Source organism: Notolepis coatsorum (assembly GCF_963971535.1).
Source record: "Notolepis coatsorum genome assembly, chromosome: 14".
Taxonomy (NCBI): Eukaryota; Metazoa; Chordata; class Actinopteri; order Aulopiformes; family Paralepididae; genus Notolepis; species Notolepis coatsorum.
The window spans coordinates 59,829,252-59,857,015 of NC_140178.1; the positions used below are offsets into that span (position 1 = coordinate 59,829,252).

A 27,764-nucleotide genomic window follows, 5' to 3' on the forward strand; every position below is an offset into this window, starting at 1 on the left:
TGGTGGTTTGTTATTCCAAATAAATTGGTATGTGGAGGAGTGTAATCTTTTCCAGTAACCCTCTGGAGGGGGTAACGGTAGCATTGAACTGAAGAAGTTGATTCTAGGTAGTACATCCATCTTAACTATTGATATCCGTGCTTGTACTGTGTTTTTAAGTTTTGCCCATCTATCAAGGTCGTCTTTGATTTTGTTTTGGATTTTTGTGTAATTGTGCTTCACCGTTTGTCTTATGGTGGGGAATATTTCCACTCCCAAGCATCTAAAATGTTTTACCATCGGGTCACAGCAGCGAAGAAGCTGATAGCAATGAGATGGAAGGAGCCTGAGAAGCTTACAATGATTAACTGGTCCCTAACTCTATTGGATGTGATTTATCTTGAGATATCCACAGCCCGGGTGATTGGGGTGGGACAGGCTGGAATTGACCTGTGGTTCGCAGCAGCTGAGAGGGTAAAGACCGCAGTGTGCGGCTGAGCGGGGTTGGGGTGCGTGTTCGGGTGAGTCCGGCGGTCTCTTGGGAGGGGGAGGAGGAAATGTTTTTGTCTGTCTTGTCCCTTGTCTTGTCTTCTTGAGTTTAGCTGGGGATATTATGGGGGGGCAGCTATTTAACTAGTTCTTCACTGTTTGGCCACTTTTACACGGTCTCTGTGAGTCTATGGAACACCTACAGGTTTTTGTTTTTTCATGAAGGTTCATTGCTCTGGTTTCAGGTCGTGTTCCCCCCCCAAAAAATGGTCCTTGTGGTGGATTGGAGATGTACGTTTTATTAATATAGGGTCACACGGCCGGGAATCGGGACTGAACACTGGGAAAGACCATTTATTAGATAGTACCCCTTGGAATTAATTTAGTAGGTTGAACTCTGGTTTCTTTTCTTTTGTCTGTATAATTGTTAGTCATTATTATTATTGTTTTTGTTATTTTCTTGTGAAGTTCTATGTATTGTGATTGTGGTTAATGTGTTGTCTTGTTTTGTGAGAATGTCAATAAAAAAATTTGATCAAAAAAAAAAAAAAATGTTTTACCATCGGTATCTCTCCTGGGAGGGTTATATCTTTTTTGCAGGGGTGTTAAGTGGAAGGAAAGCCGACTTCGGCCAATTTATCTTAAATCCCGATAAATCACCAAAGTTCTCAATCAACTTGAGCAGATGAGGCAATGTGGTGTTGGGGTTTTGCATGAACAATATTACGTCGTCCGCATATAAACTAATTTTATGTTGTGTGCCCTTGATTACGATTGGTTCTATGGATTGGGATTGTCTTATATATTGTGCTAAAGGCTCTAATGATAGATTGAATAGTCCGGGACTAAGAGGGCAACCCTGTCTGGCTGAGCGTGATACCGGAAAGATTTTGGAGATGATTGTACCTGTTGTAATCATGGCCGATGGGTCTTTGTATAATACTTTAATCATATCAATGAATCCTTTTCCTAACCCCATCCTTTCTAATACTGCCCATAGATACGACCATTCCAACCTGTCAAAGGCTTTCATAGCATCCAGGGACAGCATCGCCTTAGGTATGGTGTCATCCTTGTCGGCATCTAGTACGTGCAGTATTCGTCTTATGTTATCAGTGATCAGGCGGCCTCTTATGAAGCCAGTTTGGTCCGGGTGAACTAAAGACGTCATATGCTTTTGTAATCTGATGGCTAATACCTTAGAGTACAGTTTGATATCGGTTCCGAGGAGGCTTAAAGGTCTATAACTACCGCACTCGTTGGGGTCTTTGTCTTTTTTAAGGAGGACTGTTATGAGTGCAATATTGTCATTCTTATGGAAGTTCCCCTCCTTGACTGAGTATAAGATCATATTTAGTAATAAGGGTCCAATTATGTCCCAACAAGAAAGGTACATTTCTGATGGGATACCGTCTCTTCCAGGAGCCTTACCACTTTGCATTGCGGTTATGGCCTTCTTGAGTTCCTCTAGTGTGATCGGTGTTTCTAACTGTTTAGCGTCATCCTCTGAAAGTTTAGGGAGAATAATTTGATTAAGATATGTGTCTATTTTGTTTTGATCGAAGGTCGTTTCTGATTTATATAAGTCGGAGTAGAATTCTTTGAATGTATCGTTTATTTTTACAGGGTCTGTTTCAAGTACTTGTTGTGCTCTAATGGTAGTTATATCTGCAAATTTTGCATTAATTCTCAATCGCATGGCTAATAGGTGACTAGGTTTAGAACCTTGGGAGTACTGCTGTTGTCTTGTGCTGCGTATTTGTATTTCCGATTGTTGTCTGTATATGGCATTGATCTCTATTTTTAGTACGTTAACTTGATTCTCTAGTCGAGTTGAGTTGTTGTATTTTAGAGAATTAAATAACGTTGAGTAAAGCGTTTCCAGCTCAGCCAGTTTTGTGCATTGATTCTTGCGCATTTTGGAGGAAAAGCTATCAGTGAAATCTTTGATCATTCCCTTTACCGACATCCATAATATTCTGGGGTCTTGCACCGAGTTTGCATTCTCCCGTTGGAATACTATAAGAGCTTCTTTGAGTTGTGTAATGAATTCCTTGTTATTAAGCAGCATCGAGTTAAATCGCCATCTTGGGGCTCGGGAGGATAGTATACCAAATGTTCCTTTAAGGAGTAAATAACAGTGATCTGATGCATTGGGTGCGTTGGGTATCATTTCCACTTCATAATTATCAAATAGTCTCTGATGCAAAGACATAATCTATTCTGGATAATGTGTTATGTCTCGCTGATCGACAAGAGTACTTTCGGGTCGTGGGATTAAGTAATCGCCATAAGTCATTTACACCTGTAATCTTCGACCAATCCTTTAATGCCTTAGATGAATTATTTTGTTCGCTGGAAAAGGCGAGGTAAGATTTGTCCATCCTTGGGTTCCAGATGGCATTAAAATCCGCACCTATTATAAATGAGTAATCGGGAATGTCTAACATTGCATTGGTTAGTGTAGTGAAGAAATCCTCTTCGTACAAATTTGGGGCGTATACCGCTACCAACGCTATTTTCCTGTTCTTATGTACAATCTTAGCTATAGTTATCCGACCTTCTACATCAGACCATACTCCCTTTAATACAATATTCAACTTAGTAGTAATATTTTGTAGTGGTGTAGTAGGTAAGTAAGAAGACTCGGGATACAGGATCACTCTTTAGCCTTTAGCATATTTACTTAAACTTGGTAGCATGGTACAAGGACGTCTTCTCCTCTCACCTGTATGCCTAACATGGCATTCTATTAACTGCGCCCCATAGCGGAGGCTCTTGGAAGTACAGCTTCAACATGCATTAAAGAACACAACAGATCCACAGCAAATTTGGTAGTAATAGGACCTACGGTTTAGGAGGAGATGTCAAAAATGTAATCCAAGATGGCGAAAAATCCAATATGACTCACGGTGTAGGAGTTCTGACCTTTCAAATTTCAAAAGTTTGACCTTTAATTATAGCGCCCCCATTTAGACCAATTGAGGTCATATTTGTCTGAACGCATTTGACCCCAATGGGTCAAAGTCTATGTTGCTACCATTTACCATCTCACAGGAATTTGCAAAAGCATTTCTCAAGATTAATAATAAAGAAATTCACACAAAAACAATAGGGTTTCTGCACTTCGTGCTTGAAACCCTAACTAAACTCCAAGCCGCACATCAGACCAAAACATAAAATGTAAACAAAATACAATACCAACACCAAGCGGGGCTCTTTTGCCTAGAGGTCACTGTTTGACAGCATTACAGATTCTACCTTTAAATAAATCTTCCCTACCAAAGGGTGAGGCTTGTACTTTCCAAAGTATGATAAATTATGTAGATATAGCCACGGATAAAGTTGCAACAACAATTTTATAAATGAGGCCTCCAGGTGCAGGTCTATTCTATCAACTTGGAGGTTCATAATTTGCACCACACCCAGTAGAAAAAGCAGCGGTGTGTGTGTTATCTACATTTATCGCAAGATTTGCACTCTGGTTAGATGCCAACTTATTTTTGTTGTACTGTACTTGTGCTGTATGATGTCAATCCATTTGAATCGAATCGAATCTAAGATGAAAGGGCTCACCTGAAAGAGTCCTCCACAAAGGTGGTGCATATCCTCTTCTTGATGATCTTTGGGATCCAGCTCTGTGATGGGCAAGAAGACAGAATTCCTTTAAACACCCAAGTGTCTTTACACTGTCCTGGTGGAGAGGTACACTTATTTACTCATTCAACATACATTTTTTATTGCAAAAAAATTTATAAAGTAAATACTTGCATACTATGCATGAGAATGTATCATAATCATATTTACACACAAAAATGGCTATTGTGGACATGTATGCACGATTGCACGAGTAATTTGTACAGTCAAATGGGAATGCATTCAGAACCACTTCCTCCTTTGAGGTCATTTGATCCACCCTGCTCATTATCTCAGTATCTCAGAGCTGAAGCTAGAAGTAAATAACAGGGAACATGGCCAAGAAACAGTGTCAGCCATAGAGGTAGAACTGCTCTCTTTTGGTTCCAGTGTCAGCCGTAGAGCTAGAACTGCTCTCTTTTGGTTCCAGTGTCAGCCGTAGAGCTAGAACTGCTCTCTTTTGGTTCCAGTGTCAGCAGTAGAGCTAGAACTGCTCTCTTTTGGTTCCAGTGTCAGCCGTAGAGCTAGAACTGCTCTCTTTTGGTTCCAGTGTGTGTCAGCAGTAGAGCTAGAACTGCTCTCTTTTGGTTCCAGTGTCAGCCGTAGAGCTAGAACTGCTCTCTTTTGGTTCCATGATATTGATATTGGTATTGGGAGAATTTCCCTATTACTAAAAACATGTTATATATATGTACATTACAAATACGCTTTTTTTTTAAGTTTGCATATTTTTTTACCTCATTGTCTGCATTTTTACTCCATTGTACTTTAGGCTGTACTTTATGTGTTGGGACTTTATTCTTCTTTTTACTTTTTTACTGTATTTCCCAGGGGCTCATACAGAACCAAGCATTTCACTGTAATGTACATTACTACATGTACTTTATACGTGACAAATAAAACAAAACTTGTAAACTTGTAACACATCAGAAATCAAAGCAAATGCTCCTGATTTTATGACAGATGGAATGATGTTATGTTTAATGGAGAACATTTATTATATCTCAATCACTTTTCTCCAATGACCCCAAACCAATAAACGAATGGATTAGATGACAACTCAGTATCTGACACAGTTCTCAGAGCCAGTATCAGCAGTGAAACAGTGATACTGTATATATATATTTTGGTCTGTTGACAGTTTGAGTGAAAACCAATCGGCACTCATATGCTCCATAATTGGAACTAGGGCGGGGCTATATTGAAAGAAAAATTATATCATGACATTCAGAAGCTCTTACTTGATATATTGATATATATCATGATATCTACTTCATGCCAGATAATCCAATTGATTTATATGTATCATATTGGTCCTGCATAGTAATGGGGAGTGTGTTACAATCAATTGAAACTGTAACTCAAACACTTAAGAAATTATTTTGTGAGAAATCTGACCTACTATTTGCTTTTTACAATACAATACACTATCAGCCATACTGTTTGTTCAAACAGTAACTACAGTAAAATCCTCAAACCATTGACCTCTATAGGTTATGTTAAAGTGCTATGGTCCAGTATTGCTGCTCTGATTATGTCCTCTTGATGTCTTCAAGTTTGAAAGTACATGATCTTCCTCAATCTTTGCCACATGTTCTATGCTAAATCTTTTTCTTCAAAGCAACTAGTAACTGATGGGTTCAGATGAATGTAGTAGAGACATTTGTTCTTAAATGCAGCGCTTGAGTAAAACTATTTGTGTGATATCGACGGAGCCAGCGAGACTGGACGTCCCGCGATGATGTCGGGGAGGTTGCGACTAGAGATGTTCCGATACCATTTTTCCCTTTCCGATCCGATTCCGATACCTAAGCTTTGGGTATCGGCCGATACCGATATTTATCCGATACCAGTGCATACAATTTTTTTTTTAAATTATATAAATACTTTTTTTTTTTCTTCTTTTTTTTACAGATACTGTTATACTGTTTTTAGTAATAACTGGAAAGTAATGGTATTTATTCAACAACAGGTGATTGTATAGATTTGTATTAGTATCATTAATCAATGAGTATGGGCTGCAGCACTGCAGATATACCCTACTCCAATGATCCACACGGACATTAAACGGTGTTGCACTCGCTACTCCGTGGCTCTGCAGATATACCCTATTCAGTCTGTAAGCTAGTGGCAGATAGAACGTTCATGTTGTGATTTTTGATGCAAAATAAATATTCAACATTCTCTTTTGAAACTCCGCCTCAGACTCTTATCCTTTGGCACTTGCTGTACTTTGCTTGCAGGTCTGCAGCCATTATTGCTGGATTATGAATAGCACCAACTTTAGACACGGTAACGTTATCAAGCTAAGCTAACTGACCTAGCTCGTCTTCCCGCATTGACATTTGATAACGTTAGTAATAGTCAGCTAACGCTAGTCAGTAGCTACTTAACTTAAATACAATTCACCGTGGGTGCATTATTGTTGATAGACGGTCACGGACAGTGTTAGGTCCTGGAGAAAGGACAGGCGATCATCTGATTTGATGTAACGTTAAAGCGGATGTTGTTCCAACTAGCTATCTTTCCAGCTAATGCTATCATAACACCAGCAAAACACATCCCGTCCGAGCTCCCCGTCACACCGCACTGTCGGGGACAATGGAATTTAAGAAAGTGTATCTGCTGTTAAAATGACACAGCATCACACTTTAAAACATGTTCATTTTATAATCCTCACTCTCCGCAGGACTCGGCAGGAGATAAATTACATCATGGGATCGGAGGCTAGAATTTACGTGTACTCGCCGATACCGATACCAGCATTTTAGGCAGTATCGGCGGCATTTCCGATACTGGTATCGGTATCGGAACAACTCTAGTTGCGACCCTCTCTGCGCCGCCCCCTATCTCCCTGTCTCCGGCTGTCTCTGAGCGATGACCGGAGTGTTGAACGTCCCGTGATTAAGACGGGGAGGATGCGACCCTCTTTGCGCCGCCCCTGTGCCTCAAATAGATTCGCTATCAGCTCTATTTTTAATCTTTCAAAATGTTCAGTTGCTATCGCTATCAGCTCTATCTTAAAATTTTCAAAATGTTCAGTTGCTATTGCATGCACTCATCTGTGTTTCACTACCACAATACAACTGTCAGTCTGCAACACTATATACTATCACCGACATCTAAGAAGGGAGATCCCCCCTTGAATGGCCCTTCTAAGGTTTCTCTCCTCCAGCCTGCCTGTGGTGCTTTTTTCCCTATTGTTAGGTTTTAGTGAGTTTTTCCTTACCTTCGCGTGGGGTATGTCTGGGAGTGTTTGCATTCATTCATTTATTTGCATTTATCTTAAATTTGTTGGACCTTATGGTGTTCTTGTTTTGTTCTTGACTTATTGTTATGTTTCTTCTTTTGACTTGTTTAAAGAAGACGTTAGAGCCATATGAAATCCGCGTTCACGGAATCGCGGACGGAATCGCGGAATTAACCAATAAAAATGGAATCAACTGCAAAACGTGGAATATTGCAGAATTTGGCCTAATCTGGACTGAAATTTCGTTTTTGGGTGGAACGTTTGGTGCACACGCGACCGGGGAGGCGGGGACTCTACAGCGTGTTACACACAACACAGCCGCGGTGCTCAAGCGTCTGGCTGCTTGTGTTAACATCGTCAAGAAGCTAAACTATTCCACAATAAGCCCTCAATTCAGAGCAGAACAGTATCCTAATGACTTTTATGCCTCCGGTGATAAGGTGTTTTGCTAATTCTGTCAACGTTCCGTGGACTGGACCCGCAAAAACACTTGCGACACTATTGTGATTAAATAGCTATAACGTTAGGACGTTTAGCTTCTAGCTAAATCTAGTGCACCCATCCATTTGTTTAATGCAAACGACTGCCCTTTATAAACTAAATACACTTAAATAGCTATGTAACGTTATAGGACTATCTATGGAAATGATAGCTTCTAGAAGTTCTAGCTAAATCTGGTGCACCCATCAATTTGTTTAATGCAAACGATTGTCATTATACACTGCCCTTTATAATCTAAATAAACTTAAATAGCTATGAAACGTTACAGTACATAGGACTATAGATGGAAATGATAGCTTCTTGCTAAATCTGGTGCACTCATCCATTTGTTTAATGCAAACGTTTGCCATTATACACTGTCCTTTATAAACGAAATAAACTAAACTAAAGGTGCCTAAATTATGCATTACTATATTTCATCACAATATAATAGATATAGCTAGGTTACTGACATTGTCATTGTGATAATGTCAGTAGTAGCTAGCTGTATCTATTGTTTACACTTGAAATATGTATTTTTATTTTGTCACAATATTAATTGAAAAATATTGTGTAAAATTGAACTGTATTTCTGAGTTGAAGCACTTAAAAACATTAAATGGACTGTTATATCTTATTCAATTGTGGACATTTATTCATTCCCACTTATTAGACACTATTTCTGATGGTAAAATGAGCATAAAAGGCAAAATACAGAATTCTGAAATATTAAAACGGAAAAAATGGAATTTGGGAAAAAATAAAATGGAATTTGGAAAATAATAAAACGGATTTCATATGGCTCTAGAAGACGTGTCCGGCCCATGGGGACATTAACGTGTGTTGTCGGGCCTTACAAATAAATTTGATTTGATTTGATTTAGATGTCCGTGGCTCTGTTTGAACATCGGTAAGCTGTCGACACTTTACACCCAAGTTGCTTTTTTCAGGTGTGATAGGAAAAAATATTATCATGTCTATAGATCTGTGTTAAAATACATATTCTATGTCTTACAGCCTTGACTCTGGGGGCTTTCACACTAGCCATTCGGGGTCGAATCAGAGCATGATCGCACCAAAATAGGGTGTGATGAGAACGCTCCCCCCGTCACCGGGGACACTGATTCGGTCCAAGACGGGACCGCTGGAATAGGTGGTTTCGGGTGCACGCCAGCGTCCCCGACGACGGAGCGTGGCATGGTGCGCAAGCTAACCTGTAATGCTTTCATGCTTGCTTGAATTTTGGGCAGATAAAAACATACAGCAACAACTGGACAATACCCACAAAAACGATATGTATGGGCAATTTGGCGAGTTCAGACCTCAACCAAACAAGCATGTTGAGCCTCACGGCTCAGTGGATCGATGGAAACAAATAACATGTAAAAGACAAACGCAACATCCAATTTGGCTTTTCTCCAGCGCGACCAGCACGTCTTTCGTTGGATTGGCATGTCTAATAATGCTGTTATTAGAAAATGTGCGTGCATGGGTACAACAGATCAGTCAACAATGTCGAGCTAAAAGTGAAGAAGATGAGGCTTCAATATCTTTTCCGTGGTTTGATGCAGTGGACAGCATAATCGGCCAAAACCAACCAGTGATCCCTCCATTGTTTAATCAATTCACTACCCACAGTAATGTGGCCGGTTAGCCCATCCAAAGCAAGGGAGCCCGACGTGTTTGTTCAATCATTCACAACCCATTGCACTATTACTACTTCCAGTAGTAACACAGCCTGACGTTAGTCCATCAACTAGCCTGCCAATCGGTAAGTAAAGTTTTAGCATTCATATTCTCATGACTTTTCAGTGTCTGATCCGTCTGCGATCCATTGTCTTTTTAACACGCAGCGTAAGTGACCAAAACCGTGCGGCTTATCAATGTTTCAAGTTTCAAGTTTCTTTCAAGTTTCTTTAATAGTTGTCATACAGAAGTACAGAATACTTTCATACAAAATGCTTCTTACTGTTACGCTCCAGAGACTGTGCTAGACAAGATAGTATCAAATAACATAGTATAGCATGTAAATTAGAAGTAGAAAATGAGGTCAGTGTTCAGTATAGACATATGTACAATGTTCGATGCAGAATAGACGTAACTGAGTTACCATATAATATACAATACTATGCAGTGTACTAATGTAATGTGTACTAATGTAGTAACTAGTAGGGATGCACCGATATGAAAATTGGCCGCCGATACCGATTGTTCAACTAACACTATCGGCCGATACCGATACCGATACCGATATTTGTATATTTGTATATAAGTATTTGTAATTTTTTTTCTTTTTTTTTTAATGAAACTACTGTATATTTGTATGTGTATGTTTGTATTTGTAGGCCTCTTTACTTACTTAAAAAAAGGAAACATCAAGAAATATGTTTATGGTATCACTATCTCTCTCCCAGTATCGTCTTGCGGCCTGCAGAGGGATACTATTTTCTCAACCAGAGCTTTCAACCAATGCAATGGAACCATTCAGGCGGCCTGCAGCGGGATACCATTCTCTCAACCAGAGCTTTCAACCAATGCAATGGAACTAGGGCTGGGCGATATGACGATATTATATAAATATCGGGTACAAATATAGGCACGGTGGTGTAGTGGTTAACACTGTCGCCTCACAGCAAGAAGGTCCAGGGTTCGAATCCCGCTTGGGGACCAGGTTTCCATGATGCCAGTTACCCAGGTGGGGTATCTCCCAGGCCTTTCTGTGTGGAGTTTGCATGTTCTCCCCGTGCTCGCAAGGGTTTCCCCCCCGATAAGATAAACCCAATGGAAAAACATGCACAACAACAAGATCGCTAACACTGTGGCGTCCTTGACGAAGACGGACAGGAGCACTTGGATTGGTCCCCTGGCGCGGCTCACGTTGACGCCTGTCTGCTCCCGGCTGCCCTTGGGGGGGAAGGACGATGGGATGGGTTAATCGCAGATACGAATTGCATGCATGCATCGCATGTGTGCCAATTGATGACCTCGGAGCAGGTCCTAAATTATTATTATTATTACAGTTCATTAACGATACACTTTTTCAACGTATCGTGGATATCGTGATGTTTTGCCCAAGAGGATTGTGTCGCGTCAATCTGTCCACACGTTACTCGTTCATATCTCAGCCTGTGCTGAGATATGCCCATTCCGCGGTCTGTTAATAAAGTTTTCAGACAGATGTATGGAAAGGCTTTTATTATAACATTTGTTGTAGTAAAATCATTATGCCTCATTTAGTCATCCTGTGAAGCACTGGTCTCCTACTCGACGGCCGCGGGGAGCTAACGTTAGTAGCTTTGTTGATGTTCAGCACACGGGACATTCAGGAAGTCAAACGCTTGCCGATTGGTGCTAAGAACAGCAGGGCGGGTGCAAGCGGTGTGACGTCATTGGCAGACTCGACTGTCAATCAAAATGATTATGTTTCCGTCAGAATGAATGAATGAAAACTGTATTAAAAGGTTGCAGAATGGGTACAATACAGACTTTCGGCTTTTTTACATAAGGGTCCTCCATTTTCAATTCATCAAAACATTTAGAGACATACATATATACAGTAGTTTCATAAAAATGCTAAAATGCTATTTATTGATTGATTGATTTAAAACTTTAACATATTGCAGAATGGGTACAGTACAGCTCAATACATACAATTGTTAAGGGGATGCAGACCAGAGAAAGACTTTAGTCTTGTTTACATCAGGGTCCCCCATTTTCAATTCATCATATTTCATATCTAAATCATATAATATCTCATATGCAATATATAATCTAATAATCTAAATCTAATATAAAAATGCTAAATGCATGGGTATTTTATTTTGTCTTTAATGTTAGCTTGCAAACTCAAATACTGTCTTGGTAAGCCTTATAATGAATTGTTTGAGGTAAAAAAGAAAAACATCGTGATGTGTATCGTGTATCGCCGAAAGGTCAGAAAATATCGTGATATCATATTTAGGCCATATCGCCCAGCCCTAAATGGAACCATTTTGATTGACAGTCGATTCGGCCAATTACGCCACACCGCTAGCACCCACCTCCTGCTGTCCTTACCACCAATCGGCAAGCGTTTATTAATTTTCAACTTTCGGGGCATGCCGCCATTGTTCTGTTTGCGAGAGCAGAACACACTTAACGTAGCTACGTTAGCTGCCCGACCCGCCGACCGGCGCTCCACAGCATGACCAAATGAGACATAATGATTTTACTGCAACAAATGTTATAATAAAACAAAGCCTTTCTATACATTTGTCTGGTTGAAAACTTTATTAACAGATTGCAGAATGTGTAGTTGGGTACGGAATGAGCAACGGAATGGAACCGAGCTATGAACGGACTAACGGAGTAATGCCTTGTTTACTGCTATCTTCGGGTAAATAATATGCTTGTTATTGAAGGTGTAACACTAACTATATAACGTTATTACATGGCGTTTTCACATTCGCCGAAATGCTTGCTTGTGATTGGTCAATAGCCCCCCGACAGCGGTCATTATTTTTCAATAATGACCGCTGTGGGACAATAATGACCGCTGTGTGCAGCTGTTCGCAATCAAGCCCACTGACACACACTGTTTCAGTGCAATTAGACACTGCCGGTGTTCTGCTGCCGGCGATGACAGGGGGCGGAGCGACGAGCGGAGCCAGAACGCAGCCAGAACCAGTGTTGCGAGTCGATGTAAAATGAATTAGGTATATTGTTAGTAAGTTAGCCATGTAATAAGCGGGATAATGTATAGCTATACTCGGTCATTGTCGCAAAATAATTGACCTTCACTGACGTTTAAAACACCTCGCCGAAGCGGCTCTGTATTTTAAACTCTGTGTCGGTCAATTATTTTGCGACAATGACCTCGTAGCTATACATTATCCCTTACTTAATGCCACAAAACTAATGTTTGTGTCATTTTAACAGCAGATACTTTCTTAAATGCCATCTTCCCGAGAGAGAGTGTTGACGGGGAGTTGTGTTATTAATAGCATTGAACAGCTAACCGAAAGCTAGCGTTAACTATTGTTAAAGGTTTAGCCATAACGTTACCTTGGCTAAAGTTGGGGCTATTCATAATGCAGCAATAATGGCTGCAGACCTGCAAGCAAAGTACAGCAAGTTGGCAAAGGAGTATTCCAACGCAAATCACATTTTCACCAGTAACGTTAGTCTTGCATCTCCCGGTAGCTAATGAACGGACTCGGAGTAATGCCTTGCTGCTATGGGTAATAATAATATGCTGATGTTATTGTCCGTGTAACACTAACTATATAACGTTAATGCCACAAAACGAATGCCTTGTTAATCATAAGTAGTTACTTTGATGCAGTAGCTTGTGTGTGTGTGTGGGGGACGGCGGGCGTTGTGCAGGTAGGTCGCGAGTGAACTTTTTTTTTTGCCTTTTGACGCTACACAAATTGATGGGTATTTATCGGCGACTGCTATCGGCACATTTGAGCTTATCGGCCGATAGGCCGATAGCAGTCAACAAGGCACTTATCGGCCGATACCGATACCCGACCGATATATCGGTGCACCCCTAGTAACTAGTTGTTACTTCCCGAGGTACAGCGAAAATGTCCAGTGTAACTGTTTTGGTTAATTCAGAAATAATTAGACTATAGAGAGTTGCTCTCCTCAATTGTGCCTGGGAGCGAACCAAGACTGCAGTGTGTACACAAACCAGAGGGGGGAGTGGGAGGGGGGGAGTTCGCACTCGAGGACGGAGCGAGGACGGAGCGGAGCACCCGTTCCTAATGAGAAGACAGTGACACCCTAATTAATATGATCAACTAGTATACAGCTCACTAGGACGTCAGTCTTTTTTTTTTGTTTTTTGATCCACTTTTTCTCCCATTTTCTATATTTTCTCCCATCCCAATTTCGTATCATCCAATTCAACCCTCCCCTGTCAAGAACGCTGTTTCTTGCCTCCCACAAGCCGGCTGCAATGTGGACTAAGTCATACATAGCACAAGTCCCCTCCGGTACTTGAGGTAACAGCAGTCGCATCTTTTCACCTGCGCAGCTCGATCTCTCAGTGGCGAGGAGTAACGCGTGGGAGGCTCACGCTGCCCCCGACACTTCCTGATTCTACTGCGCAGGCGCACCAACCGACCTGTAGGAGTCGCTGTCCACAACGCCCGATCCCCACCCATCAGTTTCCCACCCCCTAATACGGCCAATGTGTATTAGTATGAACGACCAGCTAAACTGAAAGCAATGTGGAGCGCTGGGCTCGAACAGGCAAGCCCAGCGTCTCCGCATTCGTGGCGAGCGCCTTGCCCACTACGCCACGTAGCCGCCCCTAGGACGACAGTCTTAACAGTGTCTCTTAACAACGACCAAGGTTAGGAGATATGACATTTGGCCTATTCTCCAGTTTCTCCAGTTCTAGTGTGAAGACATAACAAAGCCCTAGAGCCAATGTTTTCATTTCCTCACTAGGGCATTGGTTTTGTTTACCTTTCTTGTCATATCTGGTATCTTATGTACGTCATGTCGATTGTGTATTTATGGTAAGTTCTGACCAGAGCTCTTTCTCACTTTCTGGTCAGACGTTCGTGTGTCTGATTGTAAACTGAGCTCTGTGGCCACAGAAATAAACAATGTTCTATATTTTGATATATACAAATTGACTCGTCTGAATTTCTACAGCTTACTGTCTTGGCCCATTTAGAATATTCCACAACACAGGTCTTTGACTTTATTGATTCATCCTTGCAGTAGAGTAATGTTGAAAAGCTGTACAATTCTACATCAGATAAGATCATAGACATGAAGAGAAATGTTGTCCAAATTACACATGGACATAAGACAAGATGAAAAATTGTTACATACTGTATAAGATTACTAATAAGATTTTAAACATTGTCTTTTAGGACTTGGTTGAACAGCCTAACTGCAGTATGCCTAGTTGAGTTTTATTATAAGTATATTTAGTATTGTCATTAAAGGAACACGCCAACTTTTTGGGAAATTCACTTATTTGCCATCTACCTTGGAGTTAGACAAGCAGATACATTTCTTCTCTGTGCTTGCATTAGCCTTAGGGAACAGCCACACCGTTAGCCGAGCCTAGCTTGAAAATGGGGGACCGTGATGTAAAGAAGACGAAAGTCTTTCTCTGGTCTGCATCCCCAACACTTTAAGTGCCGAAAACGTGTTTAGGCGTCTTTCCTAGCCATGCTAAAGTTGCCGCGGACGCCCTAACTCGTCTTTAATATCAATATTTCAAAAATCTGTGATCAAAATCATATTTTTCCTCTGCAGCCCTGAGACACAGTGCTGGCCTCCTCTCAACCCTCTAGCGGTTCAAGAGCACCATCTGGTGGCCGATCGGCTGAAGCGCCAAACAGGAAGTCATGTGGATGAAGTGGTGATCGTCCATATTACTTCCGGGCACTCTCTATAGGTCCCGGGACTCGATCTCGACACAATACATAGCGATCCGTTGCCAATAACTCGATAAACAACATGATTTGGACGTATATACTATTATACAACCTGGAAATAGATCCGGTATTTTGACATCCCATAATTGAAAACTGTCTTCTCCACGCTGATCGCCCAACGGCCCGCGGAGACTGGGGTGAGTTTTAGCGTTTATTATTACCGTGTTCGATACTAACTGCTATGATGAACATTTTACCCACATTAGATGAATGTTATAACGTTGCCCACGGAATTATAAACGATCCCCCGCCCATCCGGTCATCATCAGATGATACGTAGAAACTCCTAGAAGCACGTCCATTTGAAATTTTTCATCTGGCACTGATCGCTATCAAACTGTATTTCATCATCAATATAATGCATTTGGGGCTATAAATCACGTTCTGGAGAAAGCTGCAGAAAGAGATGAAAACATACTTATACTTTAGACCATATTTTACTATGAATATGTGAATGAAAAAGTTTAACGTTGCTACACAATGAACAATACATATAGGACCTTGAATGGGCCCTAATAATGGCAATCTAGCAATAGAATTTAAAAAGTTATAGCCCTGCAAAGAAGGGGAACTTCTCCATGTTAAATAGAGCTGGCAACGGATGGTATATCATGAATTTAGCCTTAGGCAATCAAAGTGTTAACAATTGTGTGTATTGTACCCATTCTGCAATCTGTTAACACTTTGAGTGCCGGGACACGTCTTTTCACGTCTTTGCTGGCCATGCTAAAGTTGCCGGGGGACGCTGTACAGCGTCCTTATATCAATATTTCAAAAATCTGCGATCGGATTCATAATGTCCCTCCGCTGGCCTGAGATCCACCAGCAGGACCCACTGAGCTCTCTGGCGGTTCAGGAGCGCCATCTGGTGGCCGATCGGCGCAATCGCCAAAACAGGATGTTGAATAGAGGTTGTCATGACGACCGTAGTACTTCCGGGCGCTCGCTATGGTTCATGTGACTCTGGCTCGTCACGCTACACGGTGATCGATTGCCAATAACTCGATAAACAACATGATTTGGACATATACCATTATACAAGCTGGAGATGGACCGGGTAAAAATATATCCCATAATGATAAAATTTCTACTCGACGATGATCGCCCAACGGCGCGCGGAGACTGGGGTGAGTTTCAGCGTGTAACGTTACCTTCTTCGATAATAACTGATATTATCAACATTTGACCCACATTAGATGATTGGTATAACGCTGCCCACGGAATTATAAGCGCCCCCTCGCCCATCCGGTCAACATCAGATGACGTGTAGTAACTTCTAGAAGTACGTCTAGTTGGAATTTTTTATATCGCGCTGATTGCCATCAAACTGTATTTCATCATCAATATAATGCATTTGGGGCTATATATCACGTTCTGGAGAAAGCTGCAGAAAGAGATGAAAACATACTTATACATTAGACCATACTTTACTATGAATATGTGAATGAAAAAGTTTAACGTTGCTACACAATGAACAATACATATAGGACTTTGAATGGGCCCTAATAATGGCAATGTAGCAATAGAATTTAAAAAGTTATAGCCCTGCAAAGAAGGGGACTTTCTCCATAGACAAATAGCGCTGGCAATCTATGGTATATCATTAATTTAACCTTAGGCAACCAAAGTGTTAATAAAGTTTTCAATCAATCAATCAAAGTGTCATTCACTGGAAGTAAGTGTGCCAGTGTAGCCTAGTTCCCAACATTCACGAAATACACTCCAAATACAACTCCAAAACTTTCCTGTAAAGTTTGACATTTTCGTTTTCTAAGCAAATATATACTCTGAACTATTTTTTGACGAACCACTGCTGCCTGGGCGCAGTGATTTCATCACCTCAAGAACCCTGTTGTTTTTTAAAAAAAACTGGGCTTTTGAGGTGATGAAATCACTGCGCCCATATGGCTTACATACATATGGCTATAAAGTTACAAAATCTACCCTTTTTCCTGTGTTGGATAAAAAAAATACATATTTTAAGCAAGATCGGGCTAGTAACTTAGCATTGCCGTTATGAATAAAACCTCATAATTCCAAGGTGCAAATTACTGGGGAGCCATGGGAGCATTTTGATAAGAAATTAACTCCCCTGAAAGAAAAAAGAAAAAGGTAAATTTTCTGAAAGTGTACTTTCTATACTTTAGTATACTTTCTATATATTCAGAAAGTATACTAGACATTGTGTTCACTTAAGTTGTACTTAGTGTGTTAACTAAGTCACGAGAAAAGTCGGGTTAACTCGCCAACCGTTCAGCGCCAATCACGAGAAAACTCGGGTTTTAATCGTTATTTGTTTTATTAGCTATATCCATTCATTTTTCATCCATCCAGCCTGATGTTATCATTGGGAATGGGTCTGAGCTCGCAAAAGGGCAAACGTGGGACGGACCTCCACAAGCAGTATTTGGAATGGCGATCAGATAATTGGATTCTTTTTTTTGCATTACATCAGAGACAAGGTAAGAACACTATATATCCAATCTTGCGTTGATCTGATATTTCTTTCTCCCGTGATCGAAGCTGTGTGTGTGGACTGTGTGTGTGCTGTTCACCGTTGGCTGCGGGGGGGGGGGGGGGGGTGGGTGAGCACCCCGCTACAAGCCCTGTTTCATTCTTGCATGAGGAAGGATAATAACGATAATCTAGCATTGATTTCAGGAAGATTCGATAATCAGGCGAAAAATGACAACGTGATAAGTGCATTCCACTAAAACACTATTATCGCGTCTTTTCCTGGGATTACTAAGAATCACAAACTATACTCATATTCAAAACGGTATCAAACGAAAATGTACGGATGAAAAAACAATCTGTTTTTTGCATGTTGACCAGAAGCAACTCACTGACAATCGACGGTGTTATTAGGCCCATAGCTATAATATAAGATATTTTAAGCACTCGCAAATTTCGCAGTCTCCCCATTGATTAAAGCGATGGCGTTCTAGCGCCCCCTGGCGCTGAATGAGTTAAAAGTTGTACTTCAGCGGTACTTAAATATATTGAAATTATACTTTTACTAAAGTTACATCTTAACTCAATCTGCGCCAACAACGTTTATATACGTGTTTGCTCAACAACCGTTGAACGCCAACCATGTATATATATATATACGTTATTTGGTCCGTTTTCCTTTCTTTTTCGATTTTAATATTCTATTCAATGTCACGGACCTGTATGTTGCCATTAAAAGGCATACTGGGACCCCGAGGGTGCAGTACCGGCCAGATCCGGCTAGGTGACAGTATCGAGAGTGCAGTAAACCCTGTTCCAGACCGCGTGTTACATTTAAATCCCTCCAGGCGCTAAATTTAGACGGAGCCTGAGTAAATCACTTCATCCGACCACTTCAAAATACATCTGGCACACTCGATCCCTAAGTTGTGCCAAATTATGTCCGGGACCAGATGGACACCAATACTGAAAATCGTGATCAGACAATTGGAATATTCTTTTTGGAATACCCCGACCAAAGATAAGGACTATCTGACATCAATTTCAGCTTGATCCAACAATGTTTCCATATCGATCCAGCTGATTAGCGTCTGTAGTGTTCAACACAAATGCCGTTACTGGCCATCAAAGCATAACGAAATGACCCTCCCCCTTTCATGCATTCATGATGAAACATAGGGCTGGGCAATATAACGATAACGATAAATATCGCGATATATTTTAATAATCGATATCGAATATCGAAATAAAAAAAATATCGAAAAATCGTTTTATTTTTTTATTTTTTTAATTTAATTTTTTTTTTACCTGCAACAGGGCAGTTTTAAAACCAGAGACAGTGGACAGACTTGTCTTTCTTGCCTGCAACTTAAAGTAATGGCTTTGCTTGTCCAAATGACAATACTGACCAAATTCAGATTTCTTTTTCTCTTGTCCATTTATTTTGTTTGCTTTCTAATTTAAAATACATTTTGAAACCGTCTGTACACAGTAGGCTATGTGTGCTAGCAGAACTAGACTCCAGTCACGAGTCACAGTGCACATGTGCGGTGGTTTGTCCACCAAAAAAGCGCCAAAAGATCGAAAATAAACTAGCAGAGCCAGAACTGTTCAACTCCTCTGGAGCCACAGCCAGCAGAGAAGCCGGTTTACTTTAGCTTTTAAACCAGCTGCAGCCTGAGAACTGGAGTGTGAGGGGATGTAACACTAAAGATGGCGGCAATGACAAAGAATTGCTGCAAAATAAACATACATCTGTTGTTAAAAAAAATAAAAATAAAAAATTATACTTATAACAATTCGATAATTATCGATATCGAGAAATAAAATAAAATTATCATATCGTTATCGCGATATGATTTTTTTCCATATCGCCCAGCCCTAATGAAACATAATACATATTATGTACATTTGATTTGGAAAGTGTAGCGTGTCCAGGCAAGAAACGCCAACGCTTATAGTAGAATACACATAGCGCCCTATAACTAATGATCCCGGATCACTCTTAAACTATACTTATATTCACCACGGGATAACGCGCAAACGTACGCATTAATAAATTATCTCTTTTTTGCATGTTTGACGGAAGAAAGTCACTGTCAAATGACTATAGTATTGTCTCCATAGCTATAATATAGAACAGGGGTGGGCAATTATTTTTCCCGGGGGGCCGAATGAGCAACTGCAAATATGTTGGAGGGCCGGGCCAAAATTCCAAACTCAATTATGCATAATATACACTTTATTTCTATATAAAAAGCAGTAAATGGCATTGTTTTGACCCCTGGTAAGAGTGTGTGTTATTATTTGGCAATTAAAAGGTGAGGTTAGCTTTCAAAAATATCATTTATTCAAATAGAATTTATTTCCAAAATGATAAACAAAATGTGAAACATTAACAAAGGGCATGTATGAAAAAGTGCTATACAAATAAAGTTATTATTTTGAGTTTCATATACTATTGAAACAAGGATTTTCTTAGCTTTCTAAAGACATCACATCATCTTATAGCCTAAATAAACAAGACATGTCACTGAACTGTGTAAAGAAAAGTGTCCCAGTAGCCTTTTTTACTTTACATGCCTATATTAAACATTTAATGTTTTCAGAACTGTGCAAAAAAAAGAAAAAAAAAAGATCAAGTGTCCCATTTCACTTGTTATATTTCCACATTTTAGTGTTCTTCAGCTCTTTTTTTTTCATTCAGTGTGATAAATCCAGTCTCTGTTGAGCTTTAACAAGTCCATCAAAGTCAGGTTGCATGTCTGAGGTGGAGATGCGAAGCACAGCTGCCAGATGTTCATCAGTGAGAGAGGATCTGTACCTGGACTTGGTAAACGTCATGACTGGGAATGTCTGTTCACATATAGGTGGATCCAAAGAGAACCAACATCTTCTGAGCATGTCTCCTCATGTTTGGAAAGTTCTCCTCCTTGAGATCAGAGTAGAACTCTAGCAGTGATGCTGACTTAAAGTGCTCTTTCAGTAGTGAATCAGACTGCAGGTCAATGGGTTCAAGCTGAACATCAGTGGGTGCACTATCAACACTGCAGGTAAAGGGAGAGGAAACCAGCTGCATTTCATCCTCAACCTTTTAGAAATCTTGAAAACGCCTTGAAAATTCATCATGCAGTGCTCCCAACATGGATGAGTACCTGTGCCGGTGATCAGCTGATGGTTTGACTTCTTTCAGGGTTTTCATGTGTTTGAGATTGTTTCTGCCTAGTTGCCTTGAAATTAATTGCAACTTTGTCATGAAGGCTTTCACATGGCTATGCATTTCATGAGCAAAAATGCCCTTGCCCTGCAGTTGTGTGTTCAGTAGGGATGGGTACCGTTCACATTTGAACCGATACGGTACCGGTACCTGTGAATTGATACCGGTACCCAACGTTACCTTTTTTCTGTACTTTAGTCTCTAAAAATGTAATCTACCTCAGTTGTGAAAAAAGAAATCCAAACTTCAAATAACCACACTTTCCACCGTTTTCGGCTTGCCCCGACTGCTTTGTTGTTGAATCAAGTCAAATCCTAGGTAAGCGTATATTGTGCGTGTGAACGTTGACATGAAAAGAAACGTTCATGTAATCTTTCGCGGGCCGGTCGGAATCATCCCGCGGGCCGTATCCGGCCCGCGGGCCGTACAATGCCCAGGTCTGATATAGAATATAGATATAGCTCTACAAACAAGGTGACGCACCTCTATCTTTAAAGTGTGGCATAGCTAGAACGGGACAAGGCTAATCCCTGGCACTGAATGAGTTAAGTTTGGTAAACATATCAGTTGTTGTTGTTGTTGTTTTAAGTGTACTTAGATTACACGTACAGCATAGTAAAGATTATTATAGTAAACATGTGCTTTGAATTAGTACATGAAAGCACACACACATGCGTACACACACTGATGACTATGTTATTGTGGGTTAGGGGCTCTGAGAGATTTCATAGGAGTGTAAGGGCTTTAAACAAATCCCAGATGAATGATAGATCTTAAGATCACGAGAGAGAGAGAGAGAGAGAGAGAGAGAGAGAGAGAGAGAGAGAGAGACACACACAGACAGACAGAGACACACAGACAGAGACACACACAGACAGAGACACAGACAGAGACACACACACAGACAGAGACACACAGACAGAGACACACAGACAGAGACAGACAGACTATAAATGGAAGAATGTGGACAGAGGAGAGAAAGTAATAAGGAGGGATCAGAGAGAGAGACTGGGAAAAAGAGGAATGGCAGAATGGCAGGAATGCAAGGAAGCGTATTCAAGTGGAGACATGTGGCTTCCAGAGAGAAGAGGCGGTCCCACCATCACACGCTAGTCTAGAGTCAGCTGAGAAGCACAGTGTGTGTGTGTCCTTGTTTTCCTACTTCTGTCACAAGGTAAATGAGCTATTATAGGTTAGGTGTTAGGTTAAGTTTAAGGTTAGGGTAAGGGTTATGGTTAGGGTTTGTCACAGTTCCTACCACCCTCTCTCTCTCTCTCTCTCTCTCTCTCTCCTGCTCTCTCGTTAGTCAGGTTTAGAGTGCAGGTGTGCTGCTGTCAGCGGAGCAGCTGATTGACGTCTGTGGACCAATTACGTCAGATGATGTCATGAGGCGGCCAGATTGTTACTTCGTATTTCCCAGTTAGTCGTGTTATTCTGCTCTCTCGTATAGTTCTCTAGTCCATTGTTCTTTGACCGTGTCTAACCCTTGTTGTCCTCCTTCCCCGCAGTCCTACCTGGCTCTTCACTAGGGATGGGTACCGTTCACATTTGAACCGATACGGTACCGGTACCGTACCGGTACCTGTGAATCGATACCGGTACCCAACGGTACCTTTTTCCGGTACTTTAGGCCCCATCCACACGAGCGCTGGTTTTAATATAACCATGATTGTATGTGCGCAGTTGCACTGTTCGGCCACACACAACCGGGGATTTGCTACACTGCAACCGCGGTCTTTGAAACCGGTGCCCAGGGTGAAGTTTTGCGGTTTTGCAGTTGCGTGTGGGCATAGCAACCGAGGTTATTCCCAGTGTTTACAGCAGAGCTGTCGCAATTATTTCCCATGTTCACGGCAGACCGCGGGGTAGAGAGATTAGAGCAGAGCCAGCTACACCAGTGTTTACAGCAGAGCTGTCCCAAGTAGCGTTATATGAAAATGATTGTAACAAACTTTTGTTCAAAACGTATCGTCTGTGTTGTGATCGACTGATGTCTGTTGACGCTCAGAGAAAACATGTAGCTGTGTAGCTAGCTACCGTTAGCTTGCAGAGGCTCCAGCACACCGACAAGCTGTGTAGCCAGCTACCATTAGCTTGCAGAGGCTCCAGCACACCGACAAGCTGTGTAGCCAGCAGGCTGAATGCTCCGCGACGCTGGTTGAAGTGGATCTAGGTAGCCAGCAGGCTGAATGCTCCGCGACGCTCCCGGTTGCTAACGCCGGTCCCCGGCTGGTGCCAACTAGCTAGCGATCGCTCCCGAGAGCTAACGCCGGTCTGTCTGTCGAAGACCGAGGGAACCGCGTCCGGCTTCAGCTGATTAGTGGTCTTCTGGACAAACATCCCACCCCAACAACATAATCCGAGGCAATGAAGTGTTCTCTGCAGATCCTCCTTCCCTGTCCAACAGGCTGGTCGCGCCGCCTGAGTGCAGCCAGCCCGAGCCAACATGTCAACAACACTGTTTTTTTCACTGGTAGTTTGTGGAAATTAACCAACTTTCCTCTCTCTCACATGGTAAAATTAGTTTGAACAGCCAGGAGCAATACAAACAGAACCACCGCGGTCCCGTTGTTTTGTAGGCAACATTTTATTTGCTGACTGACCCATTCACTATAGGCAGCTAACCAGAGTGTATACACCCAACCAACGGCATGACGTCAGCCATGACGTCAGCAACAAAATGGCGGCGCCCATGTTGAAAACAGGGATATTATATTATATTTTTCAGACAAATAAGATAGATTTCACATTTGATTATAGAACCCTGTCTTACACAAGGTACACAACAAACAAACTAGGATCACATTGCTCACTGCTTCATCTCCACTTTAAGCTATATACTATACATGGATATAGCCATTCACATTAGCATGTAGCTAACAACACCGGCGGTCTTTTGTGAGACTAAACTATCCGCTCTTGGTGGTAAATTGTGTTGCTGATGGTTTTGTAACTTTTGTTTCATCAACAAAATGAGAGGCAGAACACACAGTGAATGTATCCGTTTGTTTATTGCAGTTTCTTTCTTTGCTGAAAATATATGTTCCGTTGGCAAAATGATCAATAGGGTCCAGCTGTGTTTCTAAACAGGAAGTTTAGTGAGCGTTCAGCCTTTTCTGATTGGTTGAAATGGCCTTCATGTCTGAACAACATCGCCGCCTACTGTTTTGGCATTGTACTACATGTAACGGTTGCTGGTGCCGTGGGTACGCAGTTATACACGGTTGTTCACCTGTGTTCACCTGTGTGGACGAAGTTTATTTTTTTCAAACTTCGGTTATATTAAATCCAAACGCTCGTGTGGACAGGGCCTTAGTCTCTAAAAATGTAATCTACCTACCTCAGTTGTGGAAAAAAAAATCCAAACTTCAAATAACCACATTCTCTACCGTTTTTGGCTTGCCATTGCCCCGACTGCTTTGTTGTTTAATCAAGTCAAATCCTAGGTAAGCGTATATTGTGTGTGTGAACGTTGACATGAAAAGAAAAAAGTAAAACAAAAAAATTCAAAAAAAATCAAAAGACATTTAAACGGTATCTCACGTTATGGCTGGGCGATATGGAAAAAAATCATATCGCGATAACGATATGATAATGTTATCATATTTCTCGATATCGATAATTATCGAAATTGTTATAAGTATAAAAAAAAATAAAAAATGTTAAACTTTTATTTTTTTATTAATTTTTTTAAACAACATATGTATGTTTATTTTGCAGCAATTCTTTGTCGTTGCCGCCATCTTTAGTGTTACATCCCCTCACACTCCAGTTCTCAGGCTGCAGCTGGTTTAAAAGCAAAAGTAAACCGGCTTCTCTGCTGGCTGTGGCTCCAGGGGAGTTTGAACAGTTCTGGCTCTGCTAGTTTATTTTCGATCTTTTGGCGCTTTTTTGGTGGACAAACCACCGCACATGTGCACCGTGACTCGTGACTGGAGTCTAGTTCTGCTAGCACACATAGCCTACTGTGTACAGACGGTTTCAAACTGTATTTTAAATTAGAAAGCAAACAAAATAAATGGACAAGAGAAAAATAAATCTCAATTTGGTCAGTATTGTCATTTGGACAAGCAAAGCCATTACTTTAAGTTGCAGGCAAGAAAGACAAGTCTGTCCACTGTCTCTGGTTTTAAAACTGCCCTGTTGCAGGAAAAAAAAAAAAAAAAAAAAAACGATTTTTCGATTTTTTTTTAATTTCTATATTCGATATAGATTATTGAAATATATCGCGATATTTATCATTATCGTTATATCGCCCAGCCCTATCTCACGTAAATCGATACTCGGTAGTACCGACGTGTTTCGGTAAGTACCTTTAAAAGTACCGAATTCGGTACCCATCCCTACTCTTCACCCTGATCTCTGGCTCTCGATAGATGTGCGCTGACCCCTTCCTGCCTGACAACTCTCCTTGCCTTTTCCCGGAACATATGAGGACAGGGCACGAAATTGGAGCCCGCCAAGCGCCATTGGCGGGCAGATTTTATGTTTGGCGAGTGAGACTGAGAGGTCTGTCCGCCATGTGGCGGGCAATCAAATAGTCATGTGAAAACCGATCGAAAAAACATGATCCAATTCTTAGCGGAGTTCTCACTCGCTGTCTCAGCACAGACATGCAGCGCAGTGCTCCTCCTACTCCTCCTGCCCCTCCCGCACCTGTTTCTGTATGCTGCATGTAAACAGAGGCTATTGCCTCGGACAGTCACCGTGACGTTAGTCTAGTCAGTGGGACCTCCGTGAGCTAACATTAGCTACCGTTACAAAATGACCCAGTCAACTATTCACTTTTAGTTTAATACATGAGGCATTGTGTAACGTTATCCAGCCGGCTAGCTACTGATAGCTCCTGATATCAACAAATGCTCCAGCAATAGTCTAGTCAGGGTTAGAAATTAAAAAGATTTTTCAAGGGCTTTTTTTGCCCCCCTTAATTGATTTTCAGGGGCTTTTTTTTGTATTTCGGGGGCACTGAATTTTTATGATAAACGGTAGGGGTGGGACGGTTCACAAAATGGACGGTTCGGTTCGTATCACGGTTTTGGGGTCACAGTTTTCGGTTCGGTTCGATATACGTTAATTTTTATAAAAAAAAAATAACACTCAAATCTAAACATGCTTCTCATTTATAAAAAATAAATAAAAATAAAAAGGTTTAAACTTTACAGTGCTACAGTGTTTACAGTAGGGCTGTCTTAAATGCTTCGAAGCTTCGAACGTTCGATTCGATGGCACAAGCTTCGAACATTAAAAAAAAATCGAAGTAAAAAAAAAAAAAAAAAAAAAATTATTTTTTTCAAAGATTTTTTTTTTCAACTTTTTTTTTTTTACTTCGATTTGTGTGTGTGTGTGTGTGTGTGTGTGTGTGTGTGTGTGTGTGTGTGTGTGTGTGTGTGTGTGTGTGTGTGTGTGTGTGTGTGTGTGTGTGTGTGTGTGTGTGTGTGTGTGTGTGTGTGTGTGTGTGTGTGTGTGTGTGTGTGTGTGTGTGTGTGTGTGTGTGTGTGTGTGTGTGTGTGTGTGAACTACCCATCCCAGTTAGGACAGCCGAATCCCGTCCAATCTTTCGCCGTTGACTAAAGACTCACTTCTTCAACCATTATCTGAAATGATAAAAAAAAAAATCTAACCGTAACTAACCTTACTGTCATGCACTTGTCCTAATAAACTAACTGTAACACGCAACACTTTGATGAACATTGTTACTCAGCTGATAGAGTTGTACCCTTCTTGCTGTCTTGTCGTACAGAACTTGTAAGTCGCTTTGGATAAAAGCGTCAGCTAAATGACTAAATGTAAGTGTGTGTGTGTGTGTGTGTGTAGGTGTGTGTGTGTGTGTGTGTGCGCGCACCTTGTAGAATTCCACACATAAGAAAGAAAGATACTGGGATGAATAAACAAAATAGGAAATAAAATGTAGAAATGCATGCAATACATAAATAAATATGAATCTCCATATATGAAATATAACATTTAGATAAGGTGCTACTGAGATGTTTTGGTGAGTTCTTTGTTTTTTTGTGGAAGTTGCCCTTCTTAAAAATGCATGAACATTCACTGATAATTGGTCTGTAGTGGAGTCTACAAGGTCTACATTGCCGGACCATGTAGAATCCGGACCTTGTAGACTGACATAATTCTGTGCATAGTTTAGTCTACACAGGCCATATTTCAAATAATCAAAATCTTACTTCATTCATCTTAAACATTCTTGATTTGGGGGATTGGTAGTTCCCATGAAATCTGAAGTTGTTCAAACGACAACAGCGATCCACCTTGAATTAAATCACACAGCCGAGTGAAACCTTGTTGGATGCGTCAGTCACGAAAGGGGCTACTTAATTAATTAATCCAACCCACTTTATTTATAGAGCACATTTAAAAACAACAACGTTTACGAAAGTGCTGTACAAGTCCCACAACATAAGATAAAAAAAAAAAAAAAAAAAATCTCTAAGCTTCGAATTAAAATCGAAGCTCGGCCCCGAAGCTTCGATTGCCAAAAAAAGCTTCGAAGGTCAGCCTTAAATAATGTTTGGCACACAAAGACCGAACTGACTGAAAAATATAGGCTACATTTGTCAAAGTATTAACTGGCAGCATACATCAAACTAACACACACACACACTGTACTGTTTAAAAACAACACTGCTCTGTTCATTCTATTTTTTATCGGTCTACATTTATTTAGACTAACATTATTTAAATATTGAGTGCAACTGTGGTGGATTATGTAATTCGGTGAGTTGGAACTATCTATGGGTTGGCGGTAGGGGTGGACGGTATGGTCAAAAATGTATATCACTGTATAATTTGA

At 40.9% G+C, this 27,764-nt stretch overlaps 1 protein-coding gene across 3 annotated transcripts in view; it reads right to left on the reverse strand.

Annotated features, from left to right (window-relative positions):
• trpm4a (transient receptor potential cation channel, subfamily M, member 4a) overlaps positions 1 to 27,764 on the reverse strand; it is a 249,351-nt gene that overhangs the window by 192,683 nt on the left and 28,904 nt on the right. For all 3 annotated transcript variants that reach the window (XM_084329502.1, XM_084329501.1, XM_084329500.1), the window contains exon 2: positions 4,045 to 4,106. In XM_084329502.1, the coding sequence (XP_084185628.1) occupies positions 4,045 to 4,074 (30 nt within the window). In that variant the 5' untranslated portion in view covers positions 4,075 to 4,106. The remainder of the gene's footprint in view (positions 1 to 4,044; positions 4,107 to 27,764) is intronic.